General features: G+C 32.3%; 3 protein-coding genes across 3 annotated transcripts; all 3 read right to left on the reverse strand.

The window, feature by feature from the left end:
• Window positions 1-993: 993 nt before the first annotated feature.
• Window positions 994-5444, reverse strand: LOC110733882 (protein trichome birefringence-like 35). The gene is made up of 6 exons (XM_021913959.1): window positions 4967-5444; window positions 4478-4753; window positions 4188-4360; window positions 3728-3924; window positions 3485-3637; window positions 994-1632 (listed from the first exon to the last, which is right to left on the reverse strand). Exons 1-6 carry the CDS (start codon window positions 5142-5144, stop codon window positions 1281-1283), a joined length of 1329 nt encoding a protein of 442 aa, XP_021769651.1. The 5' UTR covers window positions 5145-5444; the 3' UTR covers window positions 994-1280.
• Window positions 5445-9309: 3865 nt separating this feature from the next.
• Window positions 9310-14623, reverse strand: LOC110733884 (protein trichome birefringence-like 34). Its single transcript, XM_021913960.1, has 5 exons — window positions 13878-14623; window positions 12029-12200; window positions 10762-10958; window positions 10030-10188; window positions 9310-9763 (listed from the first exon to the last, which is right to left on the reverse strand). The coding sequence occupies exons 1-5, from the start codon at window positions 14363-14365 to the stop codon at window positions 9412-9414; spliced, it is 1368 nt and encodes a 455-aa protein (XP_021769652.1). The 5' UTR covers window positions 14366-14623; the 3' UTR covers window positions 9310-9411.
• An 895-nt stretch (window positions 14624-15518) lies between these two features.
• Window positions 15519-19165, reverse strand: LOC110733885 (protein trichome birefringence-like 34). Its single transcript, XM_021913961.1, has 5 exons — window positions 18458-19165; window positions 17142-17313; window positions 16661-16857; window positions 16216-16374; window positions 15519-16129 (listed from the first exon to the last, which is right to left on the reverse strand). The coding sequence occupies exons 1-5, from the start codon at window positions 18865-18867 to the stop codon at window positions 15778-15780; spliced, it is 1290 nt and encodes a 429-aa protein (XP_021769653.1). The 5' UTR covers window positions 18868-19165; the 3' UTR covers window positions 15519-15777.
• Window positions 19166-24862: the final 5697 nt, after the last annotated feature.

The following is a 24862-nucleotide window of genomic DNA, read 5'->3' on the forward strand; positions in this document are numbered from 1 at the left end:
TTTATTTTGAAAAGAAAAAACTAAATGGAAGGAATGAGAGTTATGAAGAAAAGTAACAAAGCAAGAGGGTGTATTAAGACTACTCAAGGGCCTTGGATTGTACGTCGAAACACTAAGAAGAAGGGTGTTGTTAGCTCCCTACGGTTTCCTAGTGAAAGGGAACGTCTAAATAACAAGGAGAGGGAGAAGAAACGTCGCCTTATCACTAGGAAAATATTTGAAGGGCTTCGAGCTCATGGTGGTTATAAGTTGCCTAAGCATGCTGATAATAATGATCTTTTGAAGGCGCTATGTGACGAAGCAGGGTGGCATGTTGAGGAGGATGGCACCATCTGTAAGAAGGTATCATTCTAAGACTAATTTTATTTTTCTTGAATACTTGAAATTTGAGACAGCTTATGTTTATTTTGAGTATTTGACTCATGAATTTTCTACTTACAATTTTGTACTAGGATGCTGTGACTCTAGGCTTGAACAGTGGGGTGATGACTCAAAACTCGAGTGATGGTGTTGCTTCTGAAGAAAACTCTCAGTTTAATGGAAGTGATGGATGCATTGGCGGTGGAGGCATTGATTTAACACTCTCACTTTCTCTGCCTGGCTATAACTAGTTAGGATTCAGAAGACAGCCAAAAATAGCAATAGATATAGAAGAAAAATTCAAGAAATGATTGATAAAAACTTGAAAATGTAAATGAAACTCTTTTAATGATTAAATACACAACAGATATGGTGGAAATTGTTACTTGGATTTCCAGGTTAAGATTAATCATAAACTACTCAATATTACAGTAATTAAGAGCAATTGTCAACTTAAGTTTGGTATGTGTTTGTTCCGAATTATTTATCCACTCGTGCATCAGATTGGTGCAAGTGCTAGAGTTTCAGAATCGGAACCAGTATAACAATTTTTATTTATTTTTTACACGGTAAGATACAGGTGGTGCCCCTCTTGTCACAGGAGGGGTGGGGTGACGATCGAACCCAGGTCACTCCTGCGGGAGATGGAGGGACAAACCGTCCCTCAACTCCATGATCCTCATCAGTATAACAATTTGTAACAGCAATCACTGCTTGATTTGAGAGTTGATGGTCAAGTAATGTGATAACTGACGACTCATAGGCAAATCCTTTGAAAAATTTGAGACAATTATGTAGTATTGACAGCAGATGTTTAACCAAGTGTAAACCTCATAATTCATATTCGAGCACATCTATGAATTTTTGGTGAAACTTTTGACTTAATTATAGTAAACAGTGTTGATAATGGAATATGCTAATTACAATTTTGTGTATCCTTCTAACAAAAAATGGAAGAGCAGCTCATTCCATACATCAGGTATACCAGGTAAGCACCAATGTATACAATCAGAATATGACTCAGGTTTTGACAACTGTTCAGGACTAAGTGTTTCCCAAAACTTGCGATAAATAGAAGGATGGCCATCTTTTCGATATTCAGAAAGCTGAGTGATGTTGAGAACTGTGACCTTAGATCCTAATCGACTAAGGATATCCTCCACAATACTCATTGTTTGCAAGTCGGAACCAGTTCCCCAGTAATTCTCCTTAAAAATGGGGTTACTCTCGTTGTAGCAGTTTCCTTGACTTTCTGGATTCCACTCTTGGCTCCTGAATGGAGACAAAGCAAGATGAGGTTAGTTAAGAGAGGAAAGAAGAGGTAGCCAGAAGTAATCAGCAATACTAGCTTTATGAAAATTGCAAATGATGAGTCCACTAAAGCACACTATAGAGACATATAATGCGGTAAATTTCAAATGTGTTGCTCAATAGATGCGATATTTCTGACTTCTCTCAAGACCTGGGACACAAGATGGATAGATATAATTGGCTAGTCGTAGATATCAGGAAATATAGGAGAGATTGGTAGTCTTGGCAAATGAAGGGATTTTGCAATAAACTAGGACACATATGTAACTACAGGTAGGATCTTTCCTCATTAAGTTAGGGTGACTACAAAAATGCAACTTTCCTAGACAAAATGACTGATATTATCACTGTTTCCTATCAATACAACCATTCAGATTCATAAACCATGGATGACACCACAATGAAAAATACAGCAGCAAAAGCCGAGCATGGACAATAAAATGGTGTTTGAAGTTCTTAACTTTGCAATGAAGAAATTGGAGCTGAAGTATAGGAGCTAGATAATAGCTTCTATGAATTCATTAGCACACTTTGTTTTATTTCACAAATATATTGATATAAGACGGCTTTACCAACTGCACTTCAGCACAGCTTCAGGAGGCTATGGTGTTTCCAAATGCAGTGTATACTATTAATACTTTAGGTTTAGAGGGAGATCATCACAATTGTATATACTCAAATGTACCAATCAATATTGGAGAGTCTTATTCCTACTATCAGTCTACAGTTGTAGAATAAGTTTGTTGATTGATTTTCTAATGGCTTTATGCTGTTGTTTCTTTCATTACTGAAATTAAGTACATATTACCGTAAGACGGCTACATAAGATTGACACACACAACATTAAAGCTGTATAACAGCACAGTGAAACAGAAATTATCTAGGGTGTTTGGAAGTGCCAGAAATTAGTTATCTTGAAATGTTTTGTTAAAATGTATTTAACTATATTAGGCTCCAATTGTACCAATCAACAAATTCATTTTGTTTCCACCAAAAATAGAAGATAAACAAACAGATGAAAGGAGTAGCCATCAACTCCTGGAGAAGAATTCCCAGTACTTTAGTTTAGCTTAACATAGCTGAAAGCCTAAAATTTCCAAATATGATTCTATGCCTATGTCTATTGCCTATTGCAACCATTTAAAATGAAACTCACATTAAATTTTTACTTTTTAAAAAAAAAAACTTAAAAAAAAAGTCTTAGATTTAAGAATCATCAAACAATCTTTATGAAGCCAATATCCTGAATCAATTTTATACATGTGCCGTAGAGGTGCTGGCTTCAAAACTCAGAAGCTTCATACAGTTTATAAATATACATAAATAAGCTGCTTTAACAAAAGATTGAAACATTAACAGTGTGGTGCCACAGAGAAATTCTCTTTATTCACAAGGAATCATCATACCATCCAAACACAATAAAAGACATTTGTTCTCCAATTCCCTTGGGTGACTATCCTTATCACAACATACCATTACAAAGCAATAAGAGGTGATATAAGAATAATATAAGGGACACAGATTTATTCACATATTTATCTAGGAATAGGATATGACAGTGTATTCCGGTTAGGAGAATATAATATGTAATAGAACTGTAATCCTATTAGGATTCTAAAAAAAGTAGTCCAGGCTAATTGATTGCTCTAAACTGTAACTCCGTAAGTTGTCTTTCAAAAGGTAATGACAAAATTTTTCTATAACACAGTAATGACAATAATTGTAGGCAAAGGAAACCAATGTTGGATGCTCAGGTCAATTTGAAACTAATTAGCAAGGTTCAATAAAATGATTTAGGTGGTTAGGCACTCACCACATATGAGTAGGTGACATGGTAACAAAAAACACCCGCTTCTCAAGAGGACTGACATTGGAATCCACCCACTTAGCCCAGGTTTTCATGGCCAGCTCCATGGCTCGTACACCATCCAACTCTTCACAAACTCTATTATCTTCACTACTCCATCTGATGATTCATAAAATGCATGACAGTTAAATATTAATTCTTGGCCACAAGTTAAATCTGTGCCAAAGATTAAAAAAGGATCATACTCACAACAGCTTTACCGGTCCTTGTCTCCACCATAAGTACGTATTGAATACAAGTATATCAGCATTCTCCCATTTGGAAAGATGCCTTGAAGTTGAATCTGGACGAATTATTCGATCACCTAACCTATGATTTACAGGATCATCGGAATTCGAATCAACAAGTAAAGGAGCCCATAGAAATTCAATTGAGGCATTATACTCCTGCATAACAGAGGGTGTTCAAATCAAGAACTTGAAGTTCCATGAATTATAATGGGATATTAATTAGCTACTACAAAAGATCCTCAACACTCCAACATAGATACGGACACTTACACTTCATTTTGAATGGGAATTTTACCCAATATTACTAAATTTGCTACTTGACATGCACAACAGTAAAGTACCCAAGTTTGAGTAACAAAGCTGACAAGTACAACGCACATGAAAGGAACATTCAAATAGAGAACTGCAAAAAAAATTACCTCTGCTCGAAAGACAGTAAGATGAGCATTTGGGGACATAGACCTCTTGTTAGCTGGAATCACTGACTGTAGCAAGCACACCATAGAGATCCATTGCCCTCTATTGAGCGAATCTCCCACAAACATTAATCTCTTCCCTCTCAGCTTTTCCCACATTTCAGTAACACTCCATCAATTAACAACACCAAATCAAACCATCATCAAATTCAGTAGAAACAACCATAATACACAAACCTCAACTCAAAAACAGCAAAATTACAATGTCCCATCAATCATTCATAACACTTACCTTTTCAAGTTGCAGTCGTTTGGCTGCCACCTCCAATACTGGTACCCCAAATCAGGTCTTCCATGCTTATGACAAGCTAACTGATCAGACATGTAAGGACAATGGGACTCATTGTATAGAGGATATGATCCATTATCAAACACCCATTTTCCTGTAAATACATCACACTCCTTGACACCACCCGAAACCGGCGAATGCCGGTCACTTCCACCCCACCTCACATCTCCTCCACTGTACTCTACAGCAGAGCTACATGTAGTGAATCTATCCAACTCCACTGCAACAACCAATTCAGAAAAAATCACCTTTAGGGCAAAACATAAACACAAACACAAGATACTCAACACTAAAAAACGCAAGAAACCCACCAAAATTCAGCCACCATTTTAAGAAATTCAACAAACCCATTACTCAAAACACAGAATTTCAACAAACCCACAAAAATTCATCACAAAAATAGCAAGAAATTGAAGAAAATTAGTGATTATACATAACAAAGCTGGAGATGAATTCTGGGTATTTTGAAGATGAGGGTTATGATCTTGGGGTTGATACTCGTGAATTCTGAACTCGTTGAAAAGAACAGTAACAGTAATTAAAAGCATAAAGATAAGAGAAATTAGAGGTAAGTGAGACCTTCTTCTGCTCCATTTCCAGCCCTGCACCATAGCTGCAGGAGAGAGAAAGTGAAAGGGACGAAGTAGAGATTCGAATGTTGGATTTTGTCCTGAAAATTAAATATAGCACTAAATTGACGTTTACCGACAGTGACTGGTAATGGAAACTTGAAGAATTAGACGAAGACTCTACCTTATTTAATGATTATTTGATTAATTAAGGGTTGAATTTGAATCATAGTACTGACTTTACTGAGAATATGTTCTTCAATAATATAGTATTTTTTTGGTTTACTTTACTAAAATTTTAGTTTACTTTAATGGTTTTAAGCAATAAAAGTAATTGATCCTTAAATTAAATGCAATTGTATTTGGTTGTAAGTTGTAACATGTAAGGTGCTATTTATATCGGTGAATTAAACACTCTCTAAATGTTGCATAATGCAATTGCTATTGTATATTTTTTTTCACTACTTCCTCCGCTTTTTTTTTTTTTTTTTTTTTTTTTTTTTTGGACATGATTTGAATTTTTTGACCTACTTGATAATTTTATTTTCATAACATCAACCTTTTGTGCATACATATTGATAAATATTAACTAGAGATTTAAATCGTTGAACTTGTGTGTTGACAAACATGACAACAATATATTATCTAAAAAGAACGAAACAAATATTTATAACTTTAATTATGTATTAGTAAAAATTAAAAAAAATAAATTATATTCTCTTAATATTTATGGAGACAAATCAAACAAGTCGTCACTTGATTACGTTTTATCTTATACTCCGTATATTAGAAATAATTTTATATTTTTTCCCAAATAATAAGCATGCACCCCGTTACTTATATAAAATGGGTAGGAGTTTTGTGCTCTACGTGCTTTTATTGTTATCATAACTTGGTTGTCCCTTTGAATTCAAATCTTGGGATCTCCATTCAACTAAGTTGGATAGCCGCTACAACAACTTAGTTGATATTGTAGGTCTTAGCCACATCCCTTGGATGACTAATCCATTAGCTCTCTAGTTAAAGTAGTGTTTGATGAAATCATGTCTACACTCTACAACGTATGTATCTAAACTTTCCATTATACATTATGACATTCTTGATTCCTTACCCTGGCCTCTTTAAATTAAGCTGCTTAACTAATAATATGACTATCACAATGTATGCAAATAGCATGCGTAGGTTTTGGCCAATTCGGCCGAAATTAGCTCTTATTTACAAAGTAAGTTGCTCTAATTTTGTATCATTCCAAAACGAACATTATTTCTATACCATTCGTTTTAGCTATAGCACGTTATTTTAACAATAGCCGTTAACTTCAATTAATTTGTAAACTCTAATTTGAAGAATATACGTGATATGCACATGCTTTAAAAACATGCATGAAAACCATTTTCAAGTAAGAAGTCTGTTATAAGTGTGAGGTCTTTGTATAATAGCTAGTCAGGCTACGCAACAAACAAATAAACTTTATCTGAGGGGGCTTATTATTTATTAATGAAAAGAGCAATGTACCTACATACATTTTCTTTATCTGATTAAGAGAATAAACCTAAATGAATACGAGTTTCAAATTTCAAATCACCCAATGCCTCAACTTTTTCTAGCTAGAAGCCTAGAATACTACCTGACTTTTCTCAGGAGCCATAACAATTTGCAAGACAGTTATAACTAAGGATATGTTCTCTTCAACTTATTTCAGATACTTATTTCAGATTTTCTGTTCAAATAGATTAATTCAGATCAGATCAGAACTATTCAGACCAAATCAGATTAATTCAAATTAGACCAGAAAAGTTCAGATCAAACCAGGACACATACTTTATTATTATTTATTTTTGAAACCATTATTATTATTATTATTATTATTATTATTATTATTATTATTATTTGGAGGATTATCGAATGGAAACATTATAATCGGGAGTAAAATAATAAATTTACATATAATACTCTGTATTATTTTTATTATGGTACTTAAAATATTTTTTTTTCTTAAAACCAAGGTAATTAAAATTAATTAATGATAATCAAAGTACAACAAGCTAAAAGTTCAAGAGGCATAAATTGCCATAAGTCCTACTGTCGTAACGGCTACAAGCCGAAGTTATCCAAACCCAAAAGATAACTATGAATACTATTCTAGAGTTATAAGCGTGAAGATTGCCAAACAATTTCATTCATTAATAACAATTTCATTTATTAATAACAATTTCTACCCTTTCAAAATAAAAATGTAAGTACTCCATATTTAGTAGTATGTAGCAACTACTATCACTGTTTGTATACAAATTATGAAAACACATTTTTTTCAAGTGCAAGAACAATTAGTGACTTTTGATTTCCTATTGTATATTAAACAAAAAAAATTTAAATTAGAGTACATTTTTTTTTTGGTCATAATAGGTCATACATATTATTATTATTATTATTATTATTATTATTATTATTATTATTATTATAGAAAAATAACAAAAACCTACCAAGTCAAACGATTTACTAAAAATTAGTGGGGAGCCGAGATACAATATGGGCCCTCACCCCTCTAGCTATAGCGAACCCGATTCTGTTGAAGATGTGAGCAGCTGCAGGAGCACCAATAATAATAATAATAATAATAATAATAATTATTATTATTATTATTATTATTATTATTATTATTATAGAGTTAGTAATAATTATAATAAAAATTATATAATAGTATAAAATAATTATATATATTTCAATTAAGTAACAATTATAAAAAAAAAAAAAAGTTGTTAAACAAAATTCAGATTAGATCAGACAGATTCATATCAGATCAGAAATATTCAGATCAGACCAGAAAGATTCAGATCATATCAGAGCGGATCTTACAAAATTCAGATCAGATCAAACCAGATCAGACGAAGAGAACAAGTCCTAATTGCCTAAATATATCTAGCTCAGCTCCACCTTTGATATATTAAATTATCTATCAACCCACCGTGACCTTCTAGTTCTTATGAGCTCATGCCTAAAGAAGCTTACCTGGCCTATCGTTGCCTATTGTCTATTCCATCCTCCAACTACTTTAGCTAAGCATAAGGTATTCCATGAAACCAGAACTGATGAATAACCTTGAATTTTCCTAAAGTTTGACACCAAAATGTTTACAGGTTCAAAAGAATAATAACCTGAACAAGCTGAAGCCTCCTTGCAAAGGAAATCATGCATTTTTAATTACCAAGACTTTAGCTCTATGCAAAACTCCATCAATTAGAGGCTTACATTGAACACTGAACAAGCCTGTTGATAGAGGAACTCCTAAATACCTAAAGTGAAAATCATCAAGCTAAGCAACTGACATTTGAAAAGTGTCTTGTAGATTTTATTAATTAGCAACAGTTAAAACACTTATAATTACATACACTGCAATAAGACTATATATAGGCAGAAGAGAACTTCAATAAAGAATTAGGGCCTGTTCTCTTCAGCTTAATTTCAGTTCATTTCAGCTCATCTCAATTCAGTTCATTTCCTAATTTTCTTCTCTTAGCCCTTAAAGATCATTTTCACTTATGTACAATTGGCTCTAAATAGCATTAGAAGGTCATCAGGAGCAAACATCAAATATGTGATGTCCAATTTTTCACATTGAGGAAATCAGGGTCAAGTTTCAACTCATACATCTTTATACGTAGTATGTCATAAGTGTTATGGTCTTATGGAGACATATATAGGGCCAACTTATCTGAGCCGTCCAGGGTAAGGCTTGTTAATTATTCGACAATATATAACTGATTGAGCAATGCAAACACAACCAAAGATTCACTTGATAACAATCCGGGGAATCCTAATTCAATCACGATACTATAAAAAATAAAAAATAAAACCTAGGGAAAAAAATACGCAAGTTAGTTATAAGAAGTTAATAATCAAATACCCTAACCATTGTGCATACCCTAAACACAAAACGGTGTATATTTTGTTCAGAATTACTCTATGGCTGATAGAATTAAATTAGTTTGTATGAACAAATAATTTGACCTCTAAAACATCATTAGCAAATAAAAAACATTCTTTTTCAAATTTGAAAGAAAGTACAAAAAAAATTGCATGGATGGACAGAAAATGTCCTTGATCATGTTGAAAATGAACTCTTGATCAAACGTAGTGTGTAATTTGTTAGAATAATAACTAAACTTTCCTCTCGTCAGTTTATACACAAAATTTTCACGTTAGTAAATAAAATAAATTATTTGTGTATTGATGTTCTTCGTGAATCTTTCTTACCTCTCATACAAAAAAATCATTCCTATTTACATGATGTATGTATATTTTCTACGTGTCACAAAGAACTAAAAATGTAAGCGTAGAGGATTTCATTCCAAGTATCGGGTACACCAGGAAGACACCAATGAAAGCAATCAGCATACCCACTAGGGTTTGCTAGTTGTTCTTTCGTCAGAGGATCATAAAATTTTCTATATATCGACAGGTGTGCATCTTTTCTATATTCCGATAGTTGAGTTATGTTGAGTAATTCAATATTTAACCCCTTTTTCCCCAAATTCTCAATTGCTTCTTCAACTAATTTCATCATATTTGGGTCTGATCCACTTCCCCAGTAATCTTGCTTCATTATTGGTTGTGTTTCGTCGTAGCAGTTTGGACTGCCTGTACTTCCCCATTCTTCACTCCTGTACATTGGAATCAATATAATGAACACGTAAGGATACCAATTGTCGGGGTCACTTGCAAGGCAGTAATAAACAGTGGTAATGATAATGATTTTATACGTAACATTATTTACTACGGAGTACCACTTATCAAACAATGTTTTTAGTATTCTAGTCACACAACTACTGAACATGTATCCTAAGTCGAAATTTAAGCTAATTAGTAATTATTAATGTTTTTTTAGTGTATAAATTATCAATTTGTAAGACAGTTCATAATTGTATACCTTTCATGAGTAGGAGACAAGCTCATCCAAAAAATCTGAGTTTTAGAATGGTTGACATGAATTTCCAGCCAATCAGACCACGTCCTCAATGCCATTTCGTAACCCTTTAACATTTCTACATCTTTGTATACTCCGTCTGGACTTTCAAAGGTTCCCCACCTGAACATTTTGTACATACAAAGTCAAGATGGTTCTTAATACAATTAACAGAGTATTACTGTATTGATTATTTGATTAACACTAATCTTTGGTGGTACCGCGTGAGAGAAAGAAATTTTTTTGGGTGTCATATGAAAAAAACCAATAATACAACGGTACCATATGAAGAATCCCAAAAATCAAATGAATTTATTCCTAATTTTCTTTTAGTTGACGTATTTGTTCCATATATAATTAGAAAACTTTATATTAACCACAACATTCGAAATTCCTTATCGTTAATCTTTGAAAAAAAAAAAAAAAAAAAAAAAAAAAATCTATAGCTTTCAAATCCTACACAATTCATATTTTAGTCTTTTAGAAGTATGTTATTTCTAAGGTCCTATTTCTAACTATCTAATCCACTAATTTTTTGGATAACTTTTATTTAAGAAAATCCTAGTGTTTTTTTTTTTTTTATTCAAAAAAAAAAAAGAAAGATATCCTAGTGTTGTCTAAGATTGTGGAATGTGGATGTCACAAGAAATTAATCACGTGTTTTAGCATGGGTATATTGTGGAGACAGTAACTTACAAGATTTTCATGAAAGGAACTCTCCACCACAAATAAGAGTCAAAAATGAGGAAGTCAGCGTGAGTCCAATGTTTGGCATGCATTTCAATTGCTTGAGTTCTGGCTATTCTATCCCCAACTCGATGTTTAAATGGGTCATCTGCATTGGACTCCACCAACAATGGGGCCCAATAGAACTCTATCGTCGCATTGTACTCCTTCAAGTTATTAAAAAATTCAACCCATATTAAATTGACAAATAATAATAATATTAATACTTTCATCGTATTTTAATACGAGTATTAGTTTTGACCACATATGATCTTATAGTTACTCGTAATATAAATTGGGTGTACGCAAAAGTTATTGTATCAGTAGTTAATATTACGCATTAACAAATATAATACGAGTCTAAAAATCCAAATGATGCATTGATGCAAATATTGAAAAACAGAATAACTAATAATCTGCTATAGCAATCTACCTAGCACTCACTGAAGAATTAAAGAATTTTCCTAGAAAAGATTAGAGGGTACTTAAGTTGATTAAATTAGTAAAGTACTGTGTTGAATAAATAATGAGACACCGTACCCTTGAATTAAGCTTAAGAGATCTTAGATATGCATTATATGATAGAATAATTAATGGCATGATCAATAATTAAGAACAAAGATTCAAGTTTCAATATATATGTAGATCTGAAACAACAATCATAAATAAACCGGCTACTTAGCCGCTTTTCTCTCTAATCTTTTCTGCTCTATGTTGCTATATGCTAAATGTTTCTATCTTATTTTATTTCATGTCATATTTATTCTATGTTTTCTTTTGGGAACTCTTAGAGTAACACTGATCAAATGATGATGCATGTAAATTATTTTAAAAATTGAACATGTAGACTAATAATTTGTGTGAAATCAAAGAAGATACAACTTAAAATAATACATGTGCCATATATGTAGATCTAACGAAAACAACATAAATTTGGAGTACAGAGTATAATGCTAATCATGCTCTTACACTAGTCTCATACTCTCATACATGTAACTATGTAAGCTAATAATTCATCATTATGTTCGTTGCTCCGAAAGCTATATAATAATCTTATTTGTCAAAAGCTTTATAAAGTTTTTGGACTTAAAGACTTTACTAATTTGTCAATTTTTTTTTTTTTTTTTTTGAAGAAGAATACTAATTTGTCAAATTTGTCATTTAATATATAAATAAATTAAAAAAAAAAAAAAACATACTAAAATCATGGATCAATGAAGAAAAAGCAAATGCTTACAATGGCTTTGAAGGTGAATAAGGAACCATTGATTTGCATGGATTTGAGAGAAGAAGGAATTGAGGAATCCACCAAACACATCATAGAGACCCATTGATTTCTATTCAAAGAATCTCCAACATACATAAGTCTCTTGTTCCTTAGCCTCTCCAGCAATGCTGTGGCATTGAACCTTTTTTTAACATCACAAACGAAATAAATCCCACAAATACCTTCAAATACATACTACCTTCAACTAACCACAGATTAATGCTAAAAAACACGTATTAGAAGAATTAACTGCTTGTACAAACGTACAACACAATAACATAAAGTATTACTCGGGTTAATAACTAGTCTTTCTTTTTAATATATATGCGTCTGACCAATTAGTTACAGTACTACTTAATCGTTACTCCCATATAGTAGTGTCAGAATTAGTTATTAAAACTGTACTTTTAGTGTTAATAAATTGAATAGTAAGAAATGTACGTACGCTCAAAACAAAACGTCAATAAGATTAGGTTTGACATTTTGATTTCTTAATTGTTATTGGTTCTGATTCTGGCTTAGTACAATAGTTGGTAAATTGGTTGATCCAAAGTCAATAATTAGCACCGGTTTAACCGCAGTTTGAGTCGGACATAATAATTTTTTTCCGGATAGATTGGATCAATAATTCGATAGTACATTTTTAATTTATTTTTTTTAACAACAATTTTTAATGACTTATTCTCTCATTCTTTCATCACTTTGTAATCTTTACATTTGAATTTATTTTTTAGAAATGATGAAAGCGTAAAAATTGAAATATAATAGAGAAAGTATTACACTTTGGGAAAACAGAATTATTTTCCATTTATAAATTATCTATCAACTAGTTTAGTTTATCTAATAACTCTACGAAAAGAAAGAAGTGTTTGAACGTAAAAATGTTTGTACTTCCACCATTCCCAAAACTAAAGTTCAACTTATTGAACCTTTTAGAAGATTCGACTCACTTTTACTTTATTCACATTTCGACAAACTTCTTGTATTACTCCAACTTCTTATTCATATTAGTTACATTTTTTTACTCACTCATTTATTACCTAATTCACTTAGAGAACAACTCTAATTACTAGCTATTTTATCCCCTACCTTGAATTGTCACATAATCTTCTCTAGTTATACTATTCTAAGCTATTTATTCCATTGGCTAGCTAGTTGTTATTTGAATTTTCAACTTATATAATTGAAACAATGTATTTCGAGTGAATTCTCTCCGTTGTTTAATTTATGACCTTAAGTTATACGAAGTATATATTACTAGCTAAGTGAGTTCTCAATTTATACTAGCAACAATTGAAATTAATTAATTTTGTATCTCCAACTCTATCAACTTTAATTACATTTACTTATTTTTAAAATTAGTCCTAAAAACAAGAGTAAACGGAGATAATATATATATATATATATATATATATATATATATATATATATATATATATATATATATATATATATATATATATATATATATATATATATATGAAAGGGCATAAATGAAAATATGATAAAATTTAATCATTAAAAAAAGAGTTTCAAAAAGAAAAAAAATCATTAAAAAAAGAAGAGATATATACTATGCAACATCAAAACTTTGTACTTATACGTGAAAAGTCCTAGGTAGTAAACTTGTTGGTATCTTCTAACAACAAAAAAGGTTATCTCATCATTTTCTGAAAATTTTTGTAAAAAAAATAACAACCTTTATAAAATATATATATATATATATATATATATATATATATATATATATATATATAATATATATATATATATATATATATATATATATATATATAGAAGAGAGAGAAAATGAACACACCTTGGAAGATCACAATGGTGAGGTTGCCATCTCCAATATTGATAACTCAAATCTTGACGTCCAAAATACTCACAACCCAAAAGATCTGATAAAAATTCACACCTTTTCCCATCATATAAAGGGTATGTTTCATTATCAAACACCCATTTTCCCGAAAAATAATCACACTTTTTTTGCAACATTTCTACTTCTTCCTTTCTTGTATCATTGTTATTATTCCTAATAACCTCATTGTTGTTTACCAAAGGCGGCGACAATGATGGCGATGACAATGGAGACAACGGATCGAGTTTGTTGAGACTCGATCCGTTGTCGTCTTGGGTGAAGTAGAAGATAGAGATGACAAGAACAAGAAGGATAAGTGGTGTTAGGAGTTGAAAGCTAGTTCTAATACCCCATGATGAAGAAGATAATGATGACATAGTGTTATTATTAACATTAGTATAATTGTGGTTTATTTGAGGTTGTGTATTAGGCTTATTAGCCATTTTTGGTTTAATTTTGTGGGTTTGGTTAAAATGCTTATATTTGTGATCTAATGAGTTGGAAATGGTTGGGTTTTTGGTGTAAGAGATAGTTTATATTTTCAATGGAGTTGGTTAGTTTTGTTGTATGAAAAATGAATGAATTATTGGAATATTTATTTAGTGTGAAAATACATGTGCCAAGATTGGAGTAAGCTTAGGTAGCAACTTTGACCTTATTGAAAACAACAGCATGATAATCCTGGATATAATTTATTGTAGATACTTCGATTCTTTGTTTGAATCATCACCATGATACCCCTTAATATTATAATGGGTGTTAATTTGTGTAAAGCACGAGGTTATAAAATGGAGAATAGTGTTATTAGATGTAAACAATGATATTTTTGTAGGTTTGATTATTTTTCAGAGATCTACATATAGCTTAGAGGTCATCATTGGGCGAGCCGGCCAGACTTAAGGCAAAAACTCGTACACTTTGGCCATGCCTAGCGGGCTTTTCGAATCATTTTCATGGACTGATATGCCAAACCCGCAACCCATATCAGTCCATGAAGTCCTAACAAGTAACAACGTTGTTTCACCTTTTTCATTAACTCATTTTTAATAAGTTTGATCAACAAAAAATTAAATAAAAAATCAATCAATAAAAATTAAGTGTAGTAATATTCATTTTAATGATGACTATTATAGAGTTGAGTGCTTCCTAGGGCCTCACAGTTAGACACAAGCAAATACATAACAATGACAATTTTGTAAATAATGACATTTTGAGAGTACTACTAAGAGGTAATATGGTACTACTGAACATTCTCAGTAGCACTACATATGATTTCAATAGTACATAAGACACTCTGAGTAATACTAAAAAAAAAAAAAAAAAAAAAAAACATCTCTGTAGTACTAATAGGACGACTTTCAGTAGTACGAAAGGCTGTTATGCAATTTTACTTGTGTCTAACGATGATGTATTAAGACTTCCTCCTATAGAGCTATTGTACTATTGAATATATAGTACTTCGTACTATAGTAGTGAATTCGTACAAAATAAAAAAGTTTTGCAATTAATATGAACCAGACGGAAAAGCAAATGCATTGTGATTAATACAAAATGGAAAAACTATCACATATTTCAAGAGGTACATCAAAAGAAAAGTAGAAACAATCTCTCCATCAAAGGAGAAGTTAACATTTAAATGTCAATTTGTTTTCCATACAATCTTATACACTGGTTTTGCATGTTTAGGCCCTTTGGCCATTGCAAAATCTTATACTCTGCTTTTGCATTGTTTAGGCCCTTTGGGCGTTGCAAAATCCACAACATAATCACAAAGGTAATTTCAAATCATTCTATGCAAGCAAATTATACTATGACTGTAGCCCTTCAAACACAAAGAGGAAATATATACCATATGTCATAAGGAACTATAAATGTAAGTGTAGAGGATTTCATTCCAAGTGTCTGGTACACCGGGAAGACACCAATGTATACAATCAGCATATCCACCAGGGTTCGATAATTGTTCGTCTGTTAGAGGCTCCCATTGCTTTCTATGAATTGATGGGTGACCCTCTTTCCTATACTCCGAGAGTTGAGTTATGTTGAGTATTTGGATGTTTAACCCCTTTTCGTTCAAATTCTCAATCTCTGCTTCCACTAGTCTCATCATATTCGGGTCTGATCCACTTCCCCAAAAATCTTTCTTCTGTATTGCTTGAGTTTCATTGTAACAATTTAACCCCCTTACTCCACCCCAATCTTCACTCCTGCATATATATGCAAATATCCATTTTATGACCCATAAGTCGCATAATCATTTATGTAACGCGATTGAGTAATTGATCAAATGTACCTTTCATGGGTGGGAGACATGCTCATCCAAAAAACCTGAGTTTTGGAATGGTTAACATGGATTTCCAACCAATCTGACCAAGTCCTAAGAGCCATTTCATAACCCTTTAGCATTTCTATCTCCTTATATATTCCGTCTGAACTTTCAAAACTTCCCCACCTTAACAAATTTCACAAACAAAGTCATAAATAGAAGAAAAAAATATCTTAACATGATGGAGTACGTAACACAAAAGTAAACATAATATTTGCAAGAATGAGCTATTAAAAACTCTTAAATGTATTGAATAACACGATATTTGTATTCAGTATTATATATATAGTATCTCAACGTAGTTATTGTTTATATTATATTACGTACTATATACTATACAAGTATTATTTCGAACAAAATATTGCAAACATTATTATAAAGTGAAAATTAAATAAGTATTAGAGATACTTACAATACTTTCATGAAGGGCCTTTTCCACCACAAATAAGAGTCAAAAACAAGAAAGTCAGCGTTGGTCCAATGTCTAGCATGCTTCTCAATTGCTTGTGTTCTCACTATTCTCTCGGGCACCCGATGTTTTACTGGATCATCCGAATTTGACTCGATCAACATCGGAGCCCAATAGAACTCTATTGTCGCATTGTATTCCTGCATTGTCCACATCAATTTATTTTTCGTTAGTTTATCAATTCGTTGATTATTTCAATACAACCTCTAATATGCACCTGAATACGTACAACAATTAGGTATAAAAGTGGTACTTTGTGTCTTTTTGCTTATTTGAAATGAGCTAAAATTTACCTAGATAAAAATGATCATATGATTAAAAAAAAAAAATCATCATCGACACCTTAAGAACACACACCTAATTGTACAAGTACTCGAGTGCACATAAGAATTGCTATAAATTAATGGATGCAAGGGGTACTTACAATGGCTTTGAAGATTGATAAGGAGCCATTAGTTTGCATGGATTTGAGGGAAGAAGGAATTGAGGAATCCACCAAACAAATCATAGAGATCCATTGCCCTCTATTCAAGGAATCTCCCACGTACACAAGCCTTTTGTTCCTTAGCTTCTCCAACAATGCTGTGGCATTGAACCTTTTTTTAACATAAAAACGAGGGAAATCCCACAAAACAGCTTAAAATACCAGCTTTTTTCAACAGCAATTACTGCTCAACTAATCTTATAAATCTCCAATAATACGTAATTAATTTAAATTATGAATTAGTTTATTAGTACTTTTGGGCCCGAATAAGCCAAAAGGGCATTACATCAAATTACAAATAGGGGAATAAAAACTCAGATCTAGTACCTATTATACACAAGCTCTCAGTTTTTGTCATTAGGCAAGGACCTCGTTGATATTGATTGGTTTTTTAGTGTTGCAGCTAATACAAAAAAGAATATTTTGGATTTTACTTTTTTAGTGTTACTCCGTAATTAATTGTAAATATCCATTTCCATTGCAAAACCTAAAACTAGTTTTATTTAGTTTTGGTTTAAAAGTTGGTAAGTTTGTTGATTTCAAGTCAAGATTGAGTAAAGTCACTCATGTATAATCGTTGGCTGTTATGTCATATTTGCGTTAGTGCGTATTTTATTGCGACTAACTCCTAATTTAAAAGTATTTTACAATTAAAGATCATTTAAAAGGTAGCGTAGGAGTATTTATGTGTATTACTTGTATGTAAATTCAATATTACACACATTTCTGGCTCTCAATGCTCTAATAAACTAGAATATACTCCATTCAAATGAGCAAAATTTCATGAACATTTCTACATATTTAACTAACATTCAGCAACACTAATGTTGCCTCTAAAATTCACTCCTATGTTTTAAACTAACTTACTTTTCTCATCCTTAATGTTGATTATTTAATTATTGACATACTCAACTTTATATTTGTCATTTAGAATATTACTCCGTAATATATTACACTTGCTAATATTTGATATTTTTAATAAATATATATCAGTACATTAACTCGTAAAATAAAATTAAAAGCAAAGATAGACTAACAATCTTATTATTCAATGGGATTAAAAGCGGAACCCCCCTCCCAAAAAAAAAAAAAAAAAAAAAAATTGTATTGCATTGAGTCACACAGTACTTTCATGACCCAACTGAATTGAAGATTTGAAGTACAATAATCATTTTTATATAGTTTAGAAATCTATAGAAAGATGATGAACACCATTAAATTAAAATAAATAAATAAATAAATAAATAAATAAATACCTTGGAAGGTCACAATGGTAAGGTTGCCATCTCCAATACTGATAACTCAAATCTTTACGTCCAAACTTCTCACAAGCCAATTGATCAGACATAAAACTACACTCTTTTTCCTTATATAAAGGATATGTTTCATTATCATACACCCATTTCCCCGAAAAATAATCACACCTTGGCATCATTTGTATTTCCTCCATAGTATCCCTAACAACACTATGGATCTCCAACGATGGCGATGATGAAGGTGACATCGATGAGCCCGAGCCATGGTCTTGGGAGAAGTATAGGGCACATATGACTAGAGCAAAGAGGATCACCGTAAGAACTTGGAAGCTGCTTCTAATCCCCCATGTTGACCAAATTGTAGTGTTGCTTGTAATATTATTGTGGATTATTTGGGGTGACTTAGCCATATTGTATATGTAAGTAATAATAAATTGCTATAGTAATGATGTTTTATGTTAATTTTGTCTAGGGTGTTTTTGTTTCAATTCACAACTCTTATGCTGTAGAAATGTTTATTTGTAGGTGAAAAAGATGATTTTATATTTTAAGGGTTAGTTTTGTTGAATGGATTTGGAACACTTTTTTTAGTTTTTATATACAAAAAAAATATAATAGGCCAATGTTAAGTTAACTTGAAGTAGCACCTTACTGATTGTAACAGCTAGACACTTGCTCCCTTTTTTTCTTGAGATATTTTTATTCTTTATGGAATTACCAATATATTCCTTAAAGAGCGACAAGGAGCTTCTAATTGATCTTGAATTTCGGTTAAATAAGTTCAATATCATATTTTGGTGGTACATAAGATAACCGTGAGTTATGTTGATATTCAATACTCAAAGGCTTGTAATAATAGAAAAAATGAAGGGTTTTGTAAACATTGCCGATTTTTTAGACCAATCCATCAATACTGCTCGTGATTAGGAATGTAACTCCTAATTAAACAAGCTTTTTTTCAAACTTTACCATACAATATTTATAATCGTATGTTTCTTAAATGTAATTTTGAATAAGTAGAACTCCTTTCAAATAATTAGATAAAAAAAGATAGATAATCAACATCAAAACCCCATGTGCAATTGATAATTATTACTTAATTTTCACTAGTTTTATCATTAGTGATTGTTAATTGGTCACAAACCCATAATCTTTAGGGTGCAGTGGGCCCTTCCTGTCGTTCAATTGATTAAATAGTTGGTTTCATAACTAATGCTAAAAATATAACATCAATTGTTGTCCTAAAATAGTAACATTGCTTTTCAAGCATCTCTAGCTTGTACAACTGGTTTACTAACTTATTAGTGGTATAAAGATGAGAAGGTTAGTTTGGAGTTGTTTTCAAATTCGGTTAGTCAAACTTTTATTATAGGTGTGACCCTGAAATTCAAATACTTTATTAGGTGAAGGATCGGTTGGCAATTTTTGGAAGGAAGAAATCTCCAACTTGCATTGTATCCGTAGCTTATAATTGTGTACCAAGATACACTTTAATGTAGTCATTCTTACACGTGATCAAACTTTGATAAACTTTCCCTTCCTTTCCTTCTACTTGATTATCCAAATTAAATAAACCACCATAAGAAGGGTTACTAATTCTTCAATTATTTACCCTTAAGTGCCGGTAATTGAGGGTATTATGGTTTGAAATCATGCATTGACGAACATGTCTAAACAATTGTGTCAGCTAAAAAAGAAATAAAAGAAGTATATCTTCAAAACCTAATGTACCTTTCCTTCATACTACGTTTGTTTCATATATATTTTATGCAACATTTACTAAAAACGTCTGCTACGTACATATTATATGCAACAAATGTTTTCTTTCCTTTTTAAGAAGTCATTTTTCTCTATCTATCTCATCATCACATGCACCTTTATTTTTGTCTCTCCATTTAACATACAAAAACAATTTTGCTAAGAGTCCGTGCAAACATATTGGTTACAAATAATATGAAACAGAAGTAGTATAATAGGAAATTAGATCTTATCTTTTTTGTCTTATACCTTGAGGAATATTGTTTTAAAAAAAAAGTGAATGATCAACAAATTTTGTTGGTTAAAGGTTTGAGGGGTGATATTTACGAGATCAAATCTCTTCTCATCATACGTTATTGTGATCCTCCATTAATGTCTAAAAAAATAAAAAATAAAACTAGTTAATTCAAAGATACGTATACTAACGAACTATCATATTATATCATATCATATGACTAATAAATAAAGCCGGTCTCGCAGCCAGGCCACGAGACAGCGACACTTGACATTCCAATTTTTTGCCAAGTGTCGCGCCACGTAGGCGATAAATAGGTTTTATTGTGACACATATGATGTTAAGTAAGTGATTTTTGGATAGATTTATTAAGGTAAAATTGTTGTATAGAGTTTATTTTCACTATACTTCTAATATATATATATATAATATATATATATATATATATATATATATATAAGTAATCATAAATTTTAATAAATATCCTATAACTCAATTTTATTTCCATCATAAAATTCGTTTTAAAAAGTTCTTTAAAATGAGATCCATTTATAATATATTTAATTTAGTTAAAAAAAAATAGAGAATCAGTAAAAATAATTTTGGTTTGGTAAAAATAATTTCAATTCAGTAAAAATAATTTAAGTTCAATAACAATAATGCATGTCAAGTCAATAATAACATATATATCTATTTAAAAGCAAAACTACAAAAAGTACACTATTCTATAAATAAGCAATAAGATATCGTATCTCTAAACATCCGGCATTATCAAAAGGGATTACATGACCGTATTAATGAACATTCAAGCCAAAAAGTTTATCCTAAAATTTATCAACAATCCGGGCATCGCCCGAGCACAAAACTAGTCACTAATAAATAAAGTCGGTCTCGAAGCCACGCCACGAGACAGTGACACTTGGCATTCCAGTTTTTCGCCAAGTGTCGCGCCACATAGGAGATAAATACGTATTATTGTGATACATATGATACTAAGTAATCGATTTTTGGATAGATTTTTTAAGATAAATTTGTTGTATAAAGTGTTATTATCGATAGAATTCTAATATTTCATATGTACGAAATTAATCATAACTTTTAATAAATATCCTATAACTCAATTCTATTTCTATCATCAAATTCGTTTTAAAAAGTTCTTTAAAATAAGATTCATTTATAATATATTTAATCACAAACTTTTATACGTAGCTAGTCACACCGTGTCACCAACTATTACAAGAGTTACTTCGTTAGTGTTATAGGAGTTACTTGGTTAGTGTTATAGTGGTTACTTAATCAGTTTTATAGATAGGGGTTACTTAGTCAGTGTTAGAGGTTAGTTACTCAGTTAATATTATAGGTATTACTCATTTAGTTTAATAGGGGTTACTTTGTCCGGCTAGATGGTGTGACTAACCGCATACAAAATGCATTGTTATTTAGTTTATTTTAAAAAAAAATATTAGAGAATCAGTAAAAATAAGTTTTAATCAATAAAAATAATTTTAGTTGGTAAAAATACTTTCAGTTCAGTGAAAATAATTTAAGTTCAATACAAATAATTTTAAGTCTTTAATAACATATAGATATTTATTTACAAACAAAACTGCAAAAGTACACTATTATATAAATATAAGCCATATGATATCGTATGTCTAAATATCCTACATTATCAAAACGAATTATTTGACCGTATTTAACATTCAAGTAAAAATGTTATCTTAAAATTTTATCAATCACCTGAATATCGTTCGGGCACAAAACTAGTATACATATAACCCTAGTGGTATTGGTTAGAATGTACTAATCCGTACGTACTTATGTTCCTTTCAATCCATATTGTGCTTTGATTGATTTGCCTTAATTTGGTTGTTGGTTGACCCATCTCTATTAAACATCCCATGAATTCTTAAACTTTTTTTTTTTAATCGAGGGTTGGGCTTTCGTCCAAAAAGGGGCCCAGTTGAGCTTAGACTATTCATGAGCCCACAAAAAAATGAAACAACTGCCCAAACCTGGTGGGTGAGTCAGGCCCAGGCCCACTATGCATGAATAGTGGACCATGCTAAATAAGTTGATTGAATTAGCTCCTTAATTTACTTTGGGGTTATAACTCTATAGGTATATGTTAAATTTCTAATCTAACATGGCACTCATGTCAAAATTCATGATCCCCTCAAACTTGGTTGTACTTGTAATCTTGTATAATGGTAAGAGGACTAAGAGCAACATTCAAGTCTCTTCCTTTGAATCTGAGAGTTCTGATTTAATTTGTTTACTCTGCTGTTGCCACATTCAATCTAGATGAATACATAAAAGTTATTTCTTAGACATTCTCTCCATTACTATGTTGTTTCATTGGTGGATGATGGATTGATGGTAATGGTAATTAATAAAATTATGATTTAATTTTAGGAAGTTCAGTGTACAGTTCATAGTAATGCGATGAATTCATTTCTAAGCACATATTTTTCTTTATTAATTCCAATGACCAAATTAAAGGTGGCAATGAGAATTCATGATGAAAAAACGATATTTGGAATCGACAAGCTTTATGGTGTTTATTGAGATGAGATTCTTCTTTAAAAATTACAAATACACCATATTTATCTACCTACTATGAATACATTTCAATCATACGGTGATTGTCTTGCTTTTAATAAAAGTCAAAATACTTCTTCCGTTTTTAATTAAATGCATCATTTCTATATATGAAAGTTTCAATTTAGATGCTTCACTTTCTCTTTTACGCTTTGTTTGGATAGCAAATAAGGAAGGGGAGAGAAATAGGAGGAAGGAAAGGGGAAAGAAAGGGAGGGTGATGTAAGGCAACATCGGCCTTGGAAGCATGTGTCGATAACGGCTTTGGCTAATGTCGTTTACATCTCCTGCACAAATGTAGGTTTCAGTTAATAGTTTAGTGAACGCTGATTTATGTGAAAAACACAACACTCAATCGTACCTGTTTGTCGTGCGCCGCGTTCTTGGCGGTTTACATGTTCAAAATAAGAACGATCACGTCTTGTATCATTGTTTCTTGGTCGACCACGAACCCGGTGGTTTACAGCAGGCTCTCTGAGATCGGAATGATCCGGATGCAGCTCCTCTTCAATGATGCGAGACACGTTTCGAAGAACAGCAGGATCACTATCAAACACCTCCTCCATCAGAGAACGAAAATGTGCGGCATCCTCGGTCGAGTCATTGCCAGGCACCGTCCCACCATCTCCAGAACCAATAACCAAGGTCCTCCAAAACGGGTGAATTTGCCTTATGTACAATCCTGTCCTAGCAGCTAGCGAATCATGTATCTGGCATGCACAGGGCAACCCGTGGGTCACACGCATTGCACATCCACATCGTTCGTGCACTTGATAACTCAGCTCCCTCATCCTCCTTGTCTCCTCATCGAGAACCTTCAAACAATGCTGAGACACCTTCCCGTTTATACGTGACATTGGCAACTGTCGGTACTTTTGACCTATCTTCGACCTAGAAGCCTCCAAACCATTACGAATTGCGTTGATTTGATTACCAATGTGGCTATGAACTCGAGCCCATACGGTATCTAAAGAACCTGCACATTACAAAGAAAAACCGTTATGATTTGTAACTCAAATTCCTAAAATAAAGTACATACATGAAGTTCAATAATCTTACACCAAACCTGTCGAGGAATCAAACCACATCTTCACGGCCGAATGTTGGCTCTCAACTCTGCAAGTGCTGGTGTTGCCATAATGTAGAACTTGGTTTGTCCAAAATGTCACGAACTTCGTTTCATGACAAAGCCATGTGTTCTCTACATATTGTATCACTGGTGGAAAACTTGCCCACTTATCTTTCATGTTTTCTACAGCGGCCTCATAATCTTCCTCGGTTGCAGCGTCCATGATACGTTTCCATTTTCCGTTTTTGAAAGACGCACCGATTTTCTTGCTTTTGAACATAGCAGTGACCCGAGCCTCCACATCTTTGTTAATGTGCCATCGACAAAGTAAGTGCGAGGTTCCTGGAAACACTTCCCTCAATGCAGCACATAGCCCAAGCTCACGGTCTGTCAAGAAAACCGACGGCTCCTTATTATACCCAATCACGTCTCTCAACCTCTGCAAAACCCATCGATAGCTTGTCGTGCTCTCGTTGCGCATGAACACATAAGCGACGAGAAAATTCTGATTTGTCGGTGTCACGCTAACTATCTCAAAGAACGGCATCCCGTATTGGTTAGTCTTGTAAGTGGAATCCATACCGATCACATAGGGGTACGTCCGTAGGATGTCTACCATGACTGGATGCGCCATAAAGGCGTGCTGTAAAACGCCTTCATCATCAGACATGACCCAGTAAACATACTGACTCTGTCTCGCCAAATGTAGAAATTGCTGAACAACTCCTCTCCCATCAGACAT

This window comes from Chenopodium quinoa, unplaced genomic scaffold, assembly GCF_001683475.1.
Source record: "Chenopodium quinoa cultivar QQ74 unplaced genomic scaffold, ASM168347v1, whole genome shotgun sequence".
Classification (NCBI taxonomy): domain Eukaryota; kingdom Viridiplantae; phylum Streptophyta; class Magnoliopsida; order Caryophyllales; family Amaranthaceae; genus Chenopodium; species Chenopodium quinoa.

Excerpts from the sequence above, each read along its gene's own strand:
- LOC110733882 (XM_021913959.1), bottom strand. The coding sequence starts at position 5,144 with ATGGTGCAGGGCTGGAAATGGAGCAGAAGAAGGTCTCACTTACCTCTA. Across the intron at positions 4,754-4,966 it reads TTCATCTCCAGCTTTGTTAT|TGGAGTTGGATAGATTCACT; the intron begins GTATAATCACTA and ends TGGTTGTTGCAG. Across the intron at positions 1,633-3,484 it reads ATGTCACCTACTCATATGTG|GAGCCAAGAGTGGAATCCAG; the intron begins GTGAGTGCCTAA and ends GTCTCCATTCAG.
- LOC110733884 (XM_021913960.1), bottom strand. The coding sequence starts at position 14,365 with ATGGCTAATAAGCCTAATACACAACCTCAAATAAACCACAATTATACT. Across the intron at positions 10,959-12,028 it reads TATTCACCTTCAAAGCCATT|GAGTACAATGCGACGATAGA; the intron begins GTAAGCATTTGC and ends AATAACTTGAAG. Across the intron at positions 10,189-10,761 it reads GTTCCTTTCATGAAAATCTT|GTGGGGAACCTTTGAAAGTC; the intron begins GTAAGTTACTGT and ends CAAAATGTTCAG.
- LOC110733885 (XM_021913961.1), bottom strand. The coding sequence starts at position 18,867 with ATGGCTAAGTCACCCCAAATAATCCACAATAATATTACAAGCAACACT. Across the intron at positions 17,314-18,457 it reads TACCATTGTGACCTTCCAAG|GTTCAATGCCACAGCATTGT; the intron begins GTATTTATTTAT and ends TGTTAAAAAAAG. Across the intron at positions 16,130-16,215 it reads ATGTCTCCCACCCATGAAAG|GAGTGAAGATTGGGGTGGAG; the intron begins GTACATTTGATC and ends ATATATATGCAG.